Source organism: Ranitomeya variabilis, chromosome 5 (genome assembly GCF_051348905.1).
Source record: "Ranitomeya variabilis isolate aRanVar5 chromosome 5, aRanVar5.hap1, whole genome shotgun sequence".
In the NCBI taxonomy this organism is placed as follows: domain Eukaryota; kingdom Metazoa; phylum Chordata; class Amphibia; order Anura; family Dendrobatidae; genus Ranitomeya; species Ranitomeya variabilis.
The window spans coordinates 58,966,608-58,982,091 of NC_135236.1; the positions used below are offsets into that span (position 1 = coordinate 58,966,608).

At 42.3% G+C, this 15,484-nt stretch overlaps 1 protein-coding gene across 2 annotated transcripts in view; it reads right to left on the reverse strand.

The window, feature by feature from the left end:
• Positions 1–15,484, reverse strand: part of LOC143774464 (LIM homeobox transcription factor 1-alpha-like) — a 209,521-nt gene that overhangs the window by 175,160 nt on the left and 18,877 nt on the right. For both annotated transcript variants that reach the window (XM_077262080.1, XM_077262079.1), the window contains exon 3: positions 13,701–13,881. In XM_077262080.1, the coding sequence (XP_077118195.1) occupies positions 13,701–13,881 (181 nt within the window). The remainder of the gene's footprint in view (positions 1–13,700; positions 13,882–15,484) is intronic.

The following is a 15,484-nucleotide window of genomic DNA, read 5'->3' on the forward strand; positions in this document are numbered from 1 at the left end:
GAAGAGAACCAGGAGAGGGCTGTGTCCTTGAGGCCTATGGAGCGGAGCATAGTGAGAAGGAGCTGGTGATCCACAGTGTCAAATGCGGCCGAGAGATCCAGGAGAATCAGCAGAGAGCAATGACCTTTGGATTTAGCTGTTATTAAATCATTAGAGACTTTAGTGAGGGCAGTTTCAGTGGAGTGTAAAGAGCGGAAACCAGATTGTAAGGGGTCGAGAAGAGAGTTATCCGAGAGATAGCGGATTAGACGGGAGTGGACCAAGCGTTCCAGGAGTTTAGAGATGAAGGAAAGGTTAGAGACAGGTCTGTAGTTAGCAGTGCTGTTCTCGTCCAGGGATGGCTTTTTATGTAAAAGGGTTATGATGGCATGTTTAAATGAGGAGGGAAAGATACCTGAAGAAAGAGAGAGGTTAAATATTTTAGTCAGGTGAGTGGTGACCACTGGTGAGAGAGACTGCAGGAGAGGTGAAGGAATGGGGTCACTGTTGCAGGTTGTAGGCCGAGCAGAAGCGAGGAGCTTGGAAACTTCTTCTTCTGAGACAGGCTCAAAGATGTCTAGTGAGCTTGAGGTGCAGCAGGGAAGGAGATCCAGGCACTGAGGAGATTGCGCTGAGATATCCTGATGGATGTGGTTGATTTTTTCTAGGAAGTAAGTGGCCAGATCCTCACCACTGAGATTGGTGATGGGTGCCTGTACTTTAGGTTTCAGGAGGGAGTTTAAGGTTTCAAAAAGTCGTTTTGGGTTGTTGGCTAGTGAGGTGATGAGGGTGGTGAAGTAGGATTGTTTGGCCAGATAAAGGGCAGAGTTATAGGTTTTGAGCATGAACTTATAGTGAATGAAGTCTTTTGATAAGAGAGATTTTCTCCACTGCCGCTCTGCACACCTTGAACAGAGCTGAAGAAAGCGTGTTTGCATAGTGTGCCAGGGCTGCCGTTGTCTGTGTCGGGCAAACGTGATCCATAATCAGACACCAGCTTCTGGCAGCGTTCCTGGTGAATTTTAGCCCATTACACATGGACAGTGGCCTCCAGGTCACTAATATTCTTGGGGTTTTGTGCTGCAGCCATCTTTTTGAATCCTACCAATTGAATTCATGGTAGGCGACCATGATGGCCACTCCAGAATTTTTCAAGATTTCTGCTCAAACCAAGCCATGATCCTCCTTGCATGTGATCATTGACCTGATGGATGATCCAAAGACAACAACGCTTCAGGTTCCTCACAGAACGAATGATGTTTTCTCCTAGGATTCATGTAATTGTATCAATCTTGCCTTCCACATGCTGCAGGTTGCCTATGCAAAAGGAAGTAAAGCAGTGGAAGAACATCACCAAGCAACCACCATTCTTCACTGTTGACATCACCAAGCCACTGCCATACATCACTGTAACCATCACTCTAACACTGAGCCACCACCGTGTTTCACGTAGAGATCAATGAGCCATCACCATGCTTCACTGTAGCCTTCACCAAGCTATTGCCATGCTTCACTGTAGCCTTCACCTTGTCATTGCCATGCTTCACTGTAGCCTTCACCTAGTCATTGCCATGCTTCACTGTAGCATTCACTGAGTCATTGCCATGCTTCACTGTAGCCTTCACCTAGTCATTGTCATGCTTCACTGTAGCCTTCACCGAGTCATTGCCATGCTTCACTGTAGCCTTCACCGAGTCATTGCCATGCTTCAATGTAGCCTTCACCTAGTCATTGCCATGCTTCACTGTAGCCTTCACCGAGTCATTGCCATGCTTCACTGGAAAGTGTTCTTTGCAGCACATGCTTCATTCTTCTTCTCCCAAATGTACCAGTGACCCAATGGCCTGACAAGTTCCAGTTTCACTCCACAAACAAGTCACAACATTTCTGTGGATTATTTATTAGATTTAGAGAAAATTGTAAGTGACTTTTCTTGCGCTTTTGGGTCAGCAGAGGGTCAGAGTTCGGTAATGGAAATCTTCAGAGTTTAGTATGCTCCTTACAGTGCAAACTGAAACGTCAGTGCCTGCTGCCACAAAATCATGCTATTGGTCTTTTGCAGTCACGTGGTTTTTGGCTACCTACCTTCTCAGGAATCTGGAGGCAGCTGGTGGTAGGTACCTCTTTCAACCACATCCAGGTAGTATAATCAGTGTTCCAAAAACAAACTATACATGTTTGGTATCTGTGTACTCATACTTTCCTGGGGAATTATATTGCCAGGTTAGTTTAACCATATAGTGGGCATGGTAAATAAAAAAACAAATAAACTGTTTGGAAAAAACATTGTGGAAATGCACTTTTTTTTCAATTTCAACGCCTTGGAATTTTTCCTCTTTTCCAGTACATTCAAAAGTACAACTTGTCCCACAAAAAACAAGCCCTCATATGGCTGTAGGGACGGAAAAATAAAAAAGTTAGGTCTCTTGGAAAAATTGGAGGAAAAAACAAAAATGAAAAAACGGAAAACCTCCAGATAGTGAAATGTATGATGGTTAAAGCCTTATTACAAGGATGCAAAAAACATTTTACCACAGGGTCCTGATTATTTTTATATGGTATTGAATAGTGCACTGGCCGCACATGCGCATTATAGGAGATAGTCAAGCATAATTTATAAAGTTCCCAATAAAGAGAATGTATCATCAGAAAATGATCTACTGTTTAAATCAGGTTATATGTTAAACGTATCATTTAAAAAAAAAAAATTCCATATGTCTATAGGCAAAAAATAAATAAAAAATGTTGCGCTGTGCCTTAGGCCCAACAATATACTCATACTTCCTGTTCTGAACAAATGATTTTCCATTAATCTATTAATCATCATAGGCAGGATTACATGACTGATAACACCTCTATATACAGTAGATAACACAGGATCCAGCATTCACAATAGGTGATGTCACAGCTCACCTCCTCCTCCTGTACAATGACTGATAACACCTCTATATACAGTAGATAACACAGGATCCACCATTCACAATAGGTGATGTCACAGCTCACCTCCTCCTCCTGTACAATAACTGATAACACTTCTATATACAGTAGATAACACAGGATCCATCATTCATAATAGGTGATGTCACAGCTCTCCTCCTCCTCCTGTACAATGACTGATAACATCTCTATATACCGTAGATTACAAAGGATCCATCATTCACAATAGGTGATGTCACAGCTCACCTCCTCCTCCTCCTGTACAATGACTGATAACACCTCTATATACAGTAGATAACACAGGATCCATCATTCACAATAGGAGATATCACAGCTCACCTCCTCCTCCTCCTCCTGTACAATGACTGACAACATCTTGTGTCAATGCTACTCGTAAGCGATATGAGGTATCAGGAGAACCATTTTTATTTAAAAGTTCGGCTGGTTTATTTATTTATAACCCTCATCACAGGAAAACTTAAATACAGCCTTTGTAAGGCACAAAGTGAAACACAAAGTAAAAAGTCAATAAAAAAAGCTCTGGATTGCCCACTTGACATAGAGCCCAGCTTCTTAGTTTTTTAGCAAAGCCACACAATCCAGGAGATCTGCCACCTCAACACACACTGCCCTGTGTGAGACAAACAGGCCTCATTTTTTTACAAAGTGAATCACACCCAGAAATGAAGATATGGTGAGTAGCCATCTCCCCCAACTCTTCAGCTACTTATAATCAATCTGTCATGAGTCATGACCAATTAATCCCTTTTAGTCCTATATGTACAAAAGCATTGCTCCAGGTTACCTCCCATCCACTATGTGTCCAACAGCCTCCTGACAACCTCTATATACAGTAGATAATACAGGATCCAACATTCACAATAGGTAATTTCACAGCTCATCTCATCCACCTCCTATACAATAATTGGTAAATACTCTATATACAGTAGAAAATTCAGGATCCAGCATTCACAATAGGTGATGGCACAACTCACCTTCTCCCTCTCCTGTACAAAAACTGATAACATATCTATATAAAGTAAATAATTCAGGAGTGATGCCAGTCAAGATAGTCATGAACAGCGCCACCGCTTTCTATAACACCACCCTCGCATCAGCCATAGACTCAGTCGCCCTCATGCTCTCATGCATGGCAAAGTGCAACGAATCAATAGGCATCCCTGACACAACAATCTCATTAACAAACTTCGACAAGCATCCGGGGTGGTGGAGCGGCGCTGGAAGAAAACACGCCTGCCAGACGACTTCACTGCTTTCACTGCTTTCAAACAAGCTACACTTGCCTTCAACTTAGCCCTCACCTCTGCTAAATAGACCAATTTCACAAACCTTGTATCTTCATTATCCTACAACCCAAAACACCCGTTCAGCACATTCAACTCTCTCCTTCACCCACCACTGCCACCTTTGACTCCCCTCACCTCTGCCTAGGACTTTGCCACCTACTTCAAAAATAAGATCAACCAAACAAGGCAAACCTTTACTGTTCCACCACCCCAACCACTCCATATACCAGACCTCTGAACTTCCCAAATAACCTCCCTCTCCAACATCACTGAAGGAGAGCATACTCACCTCCTTTCCAAATCACACCTCACCACCTGTGCACTTAACCCCATCCCTTCCCACCTGCTCCCCAACCTCACTAACATGCTCATTCTAGCCCTAACCCATCTCTTCAACCTATCACTATCTTCTGGTATCTTCCCCTCTTCAAACATGCCACCATCACACCCATCTTCAAAAAACTAACCTTGACCCAACTGCTATGCCTAGTTATCGCCCCATATCACTGCTCCCGTTTGCTTAAAAACTCCTTGAGCAGCATGTCCATGCTCTACTTTCCTCCCACCTCTCATATAACTCTCTCCTTGACAACCTCCAATCTGGTTTCCACCCCCACCACTCCACCGAAACTGCCATGACAAAAATTACTAATGACTTACTCCATCCTCCTCCTTCTCGACCTGTCCTCTGCCTTCGACACAGTTGACCACTGCCTACTCCTACAGATTCTTTCTTCCCTTGGCATCAAAAACCTTGCCCTGTCCTGGATTGCCTCATACCTTTCTGACCGCTCATTTAGCGTTTCCCACTTCCACACTACCTCCTCATCCCGCCCTACCTCTGTTGCTGTCCCTCAAGGCTATGTCCTGGGACCCCTACTTTTTTCCATCTATACCCTTGGCCTAGGACAACTCAAAAAGTCCTATGGCTTCCAGTACCACCTGTATGCAGACGACACTCTGATCTACCTCTCTGGCCCAGATGTCCAGAATCCCGGAGTGTCTACCAGCCATATCATCCTTCTTCACCTCTCACTTGCTAAAACTCAATGTAGACAAAACCGAGCTCATCATCTTTCCTCCATCTCACGTATCTCCCCATCCCAATCTATCTATTATGGTAAACTGCATCACACTCTCTCCCGCACCTGTAATCTGTAACTCTCGACTCTGCCCTGTCCTTCAAACCGCATGCCCAAACTCTTGCCACCTCCTGTCGCCTCCAACTCAAAAATATTGCCAGAATTTATCCCTTCCTCAGCCCTCAGTCTACTAAAACTTGTGTGCATGCCCTCATCATCTCCTGCCTCGATTACTGCAACACCCTCCTCTGTGGCCTCCCCACTAACTCTCTTGCACCACTCCAGCCTGTCCTCAACTCTACTGCCCACCTAATCTACCTCTCTCCTCGCTACTCCCCTGCTTCTCCCCTCTGCAAATCCCTCCACTGGCTCCCAATTTCCCAACGAATCCAGTTCAAACTACTAACACTGATCTACAAAGCCATCCACAACCTGTCCCCTCCCTATATCTCTGAACTAATCACCCAATATCTTCCCTCACGCAATCTTCAATTTTCTGAAGACCTCCTATTCTCCACCACACTTATTCGTTCCTCACACAACCGCCACCAAGATTTCTCCCGAATATCCCCTATCCTCTGGAATTCCACGCCTCAACATGTCCAATTATCCACCACCCTCGGATCCTTCAGATGGAACCTGAAAACCCATCTCTTCAGGAAAGCCTACAGCCTCCAATAACCATTCTGCTGCCTCACCACCACCCGAGCTGCTGCCTCACCACCACCAGAGCTGCTGCACCCCGACCGTCTGCCTCTTCCACATTATCCCGTAGAATGTAAGTCCGCAAGGTCAGGGTCCTCTCCTCTCTGTACCAGTCTGTCATTGTAAATTTGTTTACTGTAAATGATATCAATAACTCTATATGTAACCCCTTTCTCATGTACAGCACCGGGGGAATTAATGGTGCTATATAAATAAATAATAATAAAAATAGTCAAGGAGCCTAAGTTCCAAAAGCCAGAAGGGTAGTTCATAAAGAGAGCGGATCAGAACAAAGGGGTTAAACAGACAGAGGGTCAGAACTAGATACAAGCTCAGGCAATGAAAGATCATCAAGCAAAACAGTAAGCACAGAGAAAACCAACCACACTTAGTTGAAACTATATCTGGAAGAAGTCTGAGACTAACAGCCCAGACATAGTTTCTCTAGACAATCACCAGGGACAATGAACACCTGGAGAAAGTCCAGCACCTCCTAGTCTCAGATTGGACATCTGTCAATTAAAGCACCCACAAATCAGCACACCACTGCACCAGATTGAACACTGAGCTGTTAATCAAACTGCTGACAGCTTCAGCATGCCCCTGCACCGGATTGGACAACTGAGCCATCAGTAACTTTATCCTAGACACACCGAGGGGTCGAATTGTTACAGTATCCTTTTCTAGCGGGGGCCACTGGACCCTTAGGATTCCCAGGAAATTTTAGATGGGAGGCCCAGACTAACTGCTCGGCCTTCACAGCGTAAGCTGGGACCCAGAATCTCTTCTTTGGTCCATATCCCCTCCAGTGGATGAGGTTTTGGAGGGAATTTCAGACCCTATGAGAATCTACAATTCTCTGAACCTCATACTCCAAGCCACTATCAACAGAAAGCAGAGGAGGGGATGAGGGAGACACTTCCGAAGTGACAATGTTTTTCAATAGGGATTATGGAACATGTTAGGGATGTGGAGGATGGAATGGAAGAAGCTTTAATCTGAATGCCACTGGATTGACCACCTACAATAACTCATATGGACCAATAAACTTTGGACCCAACTTTGCTAATGGCACTTTAAGCTTAATATTCCTAGATGACAATCCAACCTTATTCTCAATCTGTAAAACAGGACCCACCGAACGTCTTATGGACCTTCCATTTTTTGCGAATCTGAGCTGTCCCAATATTCTTTATTAGCTTCCTCCAAACATCCCCAAGTCTCTGCATGGCGGGTCCTCCACTACAGGACATTCAGAATTAATCCTAGAAAATGTGACGCCGTGAGTCAGGAAAGTTAAGGAGTCCAAGGTCTGAAGCCAGGAGGGTACGTGATAAGCAGAAAGAAGAGACAAAAGCATAGTCAGGTAACGGTCCGAGGCCAGAATACCAGGAGGCTGGCAGATCAGAGCAGAAGGGGTTAAACAGATGGATGGTCAGAACGAGGTCCAAGATCAGGCAACAAAAGATCAACATACAGAACACAAGTCGCAGAGGAACAAACCAAACTGCTGAATGTATGACTGGCAGAGGTCTGGGAGAAACAGCTCAGTTAAGTAGCCTGGCAGTCACCTGGGATAATGAACACCTGGAGACAGACAGCGCCTTCCAGTCTCAGATTGGACGGCTGAGCTTTTAATCAACACACTAACAGTTCAGCACTCCCCTGCAACAGACTGGATGGCTGAGCTGTCAATCAAAATATTGACAGCTTCAGCACACCCCTGTACCAGATTGGATGGCTGAGCTGCCAGTAACTGCATCCCAGACACACTGAGAAGTGGAACTGTGACAGAAGATTCACCAAAATGGGGGGTGAAAACTATAATTACAGAAAAATGTTGAGGTTCCTGTAGGCTAATATACTTTACTCAGCAAGAGGTAAAAATGAAGTCCAGTCCTCCAGCTGAGCTGCCACATAGCACCTTACAATTTGTTCCAAAGATTGATTTCTCCTCTCAGTCTGATCATTGGTTTCAGGGTGTTAAGAAGATGAAACTGACAAGTCACCCCCGAGTTTACTACAAAAAGCCCTCCAGAATTTAGAGACAAGTGGCATTCCCAAATCCCTTACATAATCTTTAATATCAGTATGCATGGACGGCCACCAAAAAAGTCTTGCAATAGCTTTAAATTTAGCAGTAACCCCAGGATGACCACTCAAGATGGAATCTTTCCTAACATAATAATTTCTTTCCGCAGATTAAAATTTTTTAGAAAGACAAGCACATGGACGCTAGATAGTCAGAGTTTTGGGCACGTATGATAAAATTGCACCTTATACATAACACTAATTATATGACCCTGCAACTGATAGTGTGATGACTATAGATTTAGCCAGATCCTGAGTCATCTGCATCAAATTCGCCACCTGATCGCTATGAATGTGAACAGGATCCATAAAGGTGAAAATGAAAAATGTATAGGCCAGACGTAATCTGAGTCGGGATAATCAAGAAATCTGAGGTCAAAAGCAAGCAGGGTACGTCATAAACAGGGAGGAGACAAAGTCGTAGTCAGGTAGTGGTCTGAGGACAATACCAGGAGGATAGTGGATCAGATCAAAGGGGTTGAACAGACCGAGGGTAAGCATGAGGTCCAAGGTCAGGCAATGAAAGATCATCAAGCACAAACTAGGCACAGAGAAAACCAACCGCACTTAGCTGAAACTACATCTGGCAGATGTCTGGGCCAAACAGCTCAGATAAGTAGCCAGGGACAATGAACACCTGGAGACAGCCCCTCCCTGTCTCAGATTGGATGGCAGAGTTGTCAATTAAAACATCGACAGCTTATCATGCTCCTGCACCAGACTGGACAGTGAGCTGTCAATCAAAGTACTGACAGCTTCAGCATGCCCCAGTAAAAGATTGGACAGCTGAGCCATCAGTAACTGCATCCCAGACACACTAAATAGTTACAACAGGATGTACCATTCATAACAGGCGATATCACAGCTCACCTCCTCCTCCTCTACAATTACTGATACCTCTATATGCAGTAGATTACATAGGATCCACTATTCACAATAAGTGATGTCATAGCTCACCTCTTCCTCTACAATGGCTGATAACACCTCTATATACAGTAGATAACACAGTATCCACCATTCACAATAGGTGATGTCACAGCTCACCTCCTCCTCCTGTACAATGACTGATAACACCTCTATATATGGTAGATAACACAGTATCCACCATTCACAATAGGTGATGTCACATCTCACCTCCTCCCCACCCTTCACAATGACCTTTGCCCAAATGGAAGCATGCCTAGAAAGTTCTCCTATAGAATCAGATCTATCTACTGCAGCCTACATCCTACATATGTAAGGACACATTTTTCTCTTTTCCTTGTAAATGTTAATTCTAATTTATAATCTGATGAAAATTAATTGGCCACAAAGCTAAAACTCAAGGAAATGATCACCACAATAATTCACTTCAATAAACACTAATAACATCTATTTCTAAATTTTTTTCCCGTGTAAAAAACTAAAAATAAGCTACATGGAAAATAGGATTACACTTAATATGCATTAAAGTCTATTTTTTTTATTTGGCAAAAGAAAGACATTCAGATTACTTGGCTGCGGAGGAGGGTTAGACGATCAAATGGTTTCTGTCAATCCCACCCCTATTCTTCTGTGATAAGATGCAGTCTGGGCACGGATCTTATGCCTTAAATCAGGTGCCAAGGGAAGTCTGTGGCCTGGGACAGGGGGTGAGGATCGGCCTCCATGTGTGGGATTAAAGCTTTTCATCACCCCACATTATATCTCACTTGTAAGGACACTGGCGCAGCTGTTAGTTTATCTTATTTCTTTCTCATCCCACAAACTTTCATTCAACTTCAGTTTTAGGACTGCAAAACACCCGGTGATGATTTTTTTATATCTTCTCCTGAAAAGTAGACTTCTATATTTTCTGCAATGTGAGTCTCTCAATTTGTATATATACAGGTGCTTCTCACAAAATTAGAATATCATCAACAAGTTAATTTATTTCTGTTCTTCAATGCAAAAAGTGAAACTCACATATAAAGTTATTACAAACAGAGTGATATATTTCAAATGTTTATTTCTGTTAATGTTGATGATTATGGCTTAGAGCCAATGAAAACCAAAACGATATTACCTCAGTAAATTAGAATAATTAACAAAAAACACCTGCAGAGGCTTCCTAACTGTTTAATAAAGGTCCTTTAGTCTGTTTCCTTAGGCTCCACAATCATAAGGAAGACTGCTGACTTGACCGATGTCCAGAAGGCAGTCATTGACACACTCCACAAGGAGGGGAAGCCACAAAAGGTCTTTGCTAAACAAGCCGGCTGTTCAGAGTGCTGTATCCAAGCATAGTAATGGAAAGTTGAGTGGATGGAAAAAGTGTGGTAGAAAAAGGTGCACAAGCAATCGGGATAACAGCAGCCTGGGAAGGATTCTTAAGAAAAGGCCATTCAAAAATTTGGGGGAGATTCACAAGGAGTGGACTGCTGCTGGAGTCATTGCTTCAAGAGCCGCCACACACAGACGTATCCAGGACATGGGCTACAAGTGTCACATTCCTTGTGTCACACCACTCATGACCAATAGACAACCCAAGAAGCGTCTTACCTGGGCCAAGGAGAAAAAGAACTGCAAATATAAAATGAACCAGAAGGCGATGCACTCACACCTGAAGTTAATTGCAGCAAATATAAGGACAAAACCACTCTATTCGTCCAAAAAATAAACAATATAAAAAAGAATATCTAAAATATTTGTGCTAAAAATTCAGTTAAAAGCATAAATACATGAAACACCGTCTCAACTCCACATTGATAGCCCGATGGATGTTACTATATGATCACCTCGATCCTTTAGACTGTATTCAAATGTTTTCCCTACTGTTCTCTTTTTTTGTATTTTTTATAAAAAAAGAGAACAGTAGGGAAGAATGGGAAAATTATGAAATCCCAATTATAACACAGTATAATTCCAACAGTAAATTGCTAAACAAGATTGTCAATAAACATTGGAATATTCTCAAGGAGGACAAGGTAATTGGAGAACTATTACCAATGCGTCCAAGATTTGTTTATAAAAAGGCAAACAACTTGGGAAATATAATAGCTCCCACGATCTGTAGACCTCTGAAGATAACAAATTCCCTCTTATCACAATGTCCTAATGGTTTTTTCCTTGTAAAAAATGCTTACCACGTAAAAAAATTTGGTACTAAAAAACAGACTTCAAACTCAAATCAATCATCAGTGATTAATATTAAAGATTTTATCACCTGTTCCAGGTATAATATAGCTTAACGTGTCCCTGCGGGAAAATATATATAGGCCGGACTATACGTCCAATGTATGTGAGAATCAGAGAACATTTGCGCAACATTAGCAAAAAGTTCATGGGACATCCTCTATCCCAACATTTTGTAAAATACCATGGGGGTTCATTAAAGGATATCATGGTTACCGGGCTCAAAATAGTTAAAAAAGATTGGCGTGGGGGCAACTTTATTCATCAAATGTCGCGGGAAGAAACCAAATGTATATTTGAGATGAACACCTTGGCATCTAATGGTCTAAATAGCGAAATAGAACTGTTCGCCTTCAATTAATAAGAGAATAACAACAGACCCGGCATGATATAAAAGGCACGCACTATGCACACAGAACCATCCCTGAGGAAGGAATCAGTGATTCCGAAATGCATAGGATAGCATGGTCCTGTGTGCACTCTGTAGCCGGTCACGTGAAGTGATCACGTGTCAGTGACGTCACGCAAGGTCCTGTACCTTGCCGGCTCTGTTTTTCAGACTGAGCCACTACTGTCAGTGCATGGCAGATTTGGAATTTCAAAGGGGTACGCCAGTCACCGGCCGGGACGGCGTCCTCTGTACTACTATTTACGACCTATTATTTTCCGGTATTTGGCATTATTGTGACAAAAAACGTAAACAAGAAGCCAGACATATGCTATACATTGTACATTATAAGGACCTTTCCGGACGCAACAGGCAACATTTGAATACAGTCTAAAGGATCGAGGTAATCATATATTAACATCCATCGGGCTATCAATGTGGAGTTGAGACGGTGTTTCATGTATTTATGCTTTTAACTGAATTTTTAGCACAAATATTTTAGACATTCTTTTTTATATTGAGAAAAAGAACTGGACTATTGCTTAGTGGTCCAATGTGTTGTTTTCAGGTGAAAGTAAATTTTGCATTTCATTGGGAAATCAAGGTCCCAGAGTCTGGAGGAAGAGTGGAGAGGCCACAATCCAAGTTGCTTGAGGTCTAGAGTGAAGTTTCCACAATCAGTGATGGTTTGGGGTGCTGGTGTAGGTCCACTGTGCTTTCTCAAAACCAAAGTAACCGCAGCCGTCTACCAGGAGAGTTTAGAGCACATCATGCTTCCCTCTGCTGAGGGAAAAAGGAATTGGACCTGTCCACACTGCCAAAAGTACCAATATCTGGTTTAGAAACAACAATATCACTGACCTTAACACCATAATCAATGAGGTACTGTCAAGAGGGAGATGAGAGACACCAGACCCAACAATGCAGATGTGCTGAAGGCTGCTATCAAAGCAACCTGGGCTTCCATAACCCCTCAGCAGTGCCACAGGCTGATCGCCTCCATGCCACGCCACATTGATGCAGTAATTGACGCAAAAAGAGCCCCGATCAAGTATTGAGTGCATTTAGTGAACATACATTTCAGTAGTAAAATGTCCAAAATCAAAAAAGAAAAAACAGAAGAGCGGCACTGTATCTGTCTTTGCAACTTCTCATAGACTCTAATCAAGGTGCGCTGTGCAGATATTAGACGGTCAAACCATACAGTCGTGACTTGGTGGTGCGCCTCAATGAAAAAATGTGTCCATAAATGTATAGCAGTAAGAGAGGAAATGAGGGCACTCACCAATCTTCACGTATTTTAGTCCTTTATTGCAACACGATCCAGTTAAAACACATGGCTGGGGAAGAGAGGGAGCCGAAGCTCGTGCGAGCAGGCGAGAGACGACAGCTGTTTCGCGCTGTGCTTAGCGCTTCTACAGGACCTGTAGAAGCGCTAAGCACAGCGCGAAACAGCTGTCGTTTCTCGCCTGCTCGCACGAGCTTCAGCTCCCTCTCTTCCCCGGCCATGTGTTTTAACTGGATCGTGTTGCAATAAAGGACTAAAAAACGTGAAGATTGGTGAGTGCCCTCATTTCCTCTCTTACTGCTATACATTTCAGTAGGCCAACATTTCGGATTTTAAAATCATTTTTCAAACTGGTTTTATAAAGTATTCTAATTTACTGAGATAATGACTTTTGGGTTTTCATTGGCTGTAAGCCATAATCATCAACATTAAAAAACAATTAAAGAAATAAACACTTGAAATAGATCACTCTGTGTGTAATGACTCTATATAATATATGAGTTTCACATTTTGCATTGAAGAACTGAAATAAATTAACTTTCTGATGATATTCTAATTTTGTGAGAAGCACCTGTAATTTTCTTCAAAATGATCTTCTTATGTTTAGTTTTAAGCCTTTCTTCCCCCTTAAGCCTCACACTGTCCTACTATTCACACTTCTGTAAAATAAAAAGTTATGGAAATCCAACTGTTGCCGGAAAATATACTACATCACGTAACCCCCTTCCAATATCATTACCAACAGTACTTTAATAATGATGCTCACTTACTTTTCATAGTCTTCTTTGCAGTACAGCTGACGGTTCCGATAATAGCAGGTCCCAGATAGGGTTTGTAGGCAGGCTGCACACTTAACGCAGCACTCGTGCCAAGATCTGTCATTCACTCTGAGTAGGAATCGGTCTGAGATAGCGCATCCACAACCCGCACACACTTCATTTATCTTGTGATCTGAAATAACATGTTGAAAATTTCATAATGCTCTGATTTCACACATCATCATGAACTTGTATAAGAATTAGGCATTTCTTAAAGAAGACCTAGCACCAGGCCAAAAGTGAACAGTTTTTGCTCTTATCTTATTCCTGTTGGTCTCCTAGCCATTACATTTTCTGTTTTTTTTTAAATCCGCTATAGGGTTTCAGAGATATAGGCCTTATTTAAAGATTGCTTTTATAGGGGCGGGGCTCACAGGGTTCTTTGAGGGCGTATCTTTTGGCTACTCTGCATGAATGCCCTGTGAGCACTACCCCTTTGCTAAAGACTATAAAAATTAGCTCTGTTTAAAAAAAAACATATCTCTGGAACTCATTGAAGGAAGGAAATGGCAGCACTCACTGATCTTCTAAGCAGGTAAATCTTTATTGCATAAAATCTTCACGGCTCGGGGGTGCACATACAACGGAGTGTACAAGCTCGAACGACGGCCGTTTCGCGCTTCTCAGGCGCTTCAACGGGTTTGTCATCACAAACCCGTTGAAGCGCCTGAGTAGCGCGAAATGGCCGTTTAGAAGATCGGTGAGTGCTGTCATTTCCTTCCTTGAATGATTTACGTCAGCATGTCTTCTGGGCTTAGCACCCGAGATTGGTCGGCCAGCGTCTGCTGGTAGCCGGTGTGTTCACGGAGCTTGAAATTGGATGGTGCGGTCAGCTGTTTTCTTATTGAGTGACTATATCTCTGGAACTGTATGGCGAATTATAAAAATACAAAAAACATATTACTCAGGAGAGCAGCGGGAATAAAATAAGAATAAAACCTGGCTACTGTAGATCTGGAGACAAGCCCCCTTTAATAAAAAAAGGTAAGAAAATATTGAAAAAGGAAATCACAATTAATGCCCACCCTATCACTGGTATAGAGTGATTATGGTGCCAATGATGTCTGAATGGTTTTATACTAAGTTTATGGTTCTGATTAAGAAAATGACAGAATTCATCTAGTTTCTGAGATATTTAAAAGCTAATTAATTAATTACTGTAGAATTGTGGCATCAAAAAGTCGATTTTATAGTATCGCAAGCCTACATACTGAAATACAAAATAATTACTGTATATGGGTTATTTCATTACCGAAGACACTGCTAAAGAGTCAAAAGACCAAAAGCTATTGCATTTCTTGTCTCACACAAGTTGCATTGTTTTTATGCATTTATGAGCTATCTCAAAAACTAGAACCTATTCAGCTAAAATTATGGCATTTTTTTATTCACTGCCCTCAAAATACCCTAAATCTATTCAAAAAACCTTGACAGTGGCACCTGAAAAACATTTTTTTGTAGACCTGTGAATTATTAACCCCTTCACCCCCAAGGGTGGTTTGCACGTTAATGACCGGGCCAATTTTTACAATTCTGACCACTGTCCCTTTATGAGGTTATAACTCTGGAACGCTTCAACGGATCTTGGCGATTCTGACATGGTTTTCTCGTGACATATTGTACTTCATGATAGTGGTAAAATTTCTTTGATATTACCTGCGTTTATTTGCAAAAAAAATTGAAATTTGGCGAAAATTTTGAAAATTTTGCAATTTTCCAACTTTGAATTTTTATGC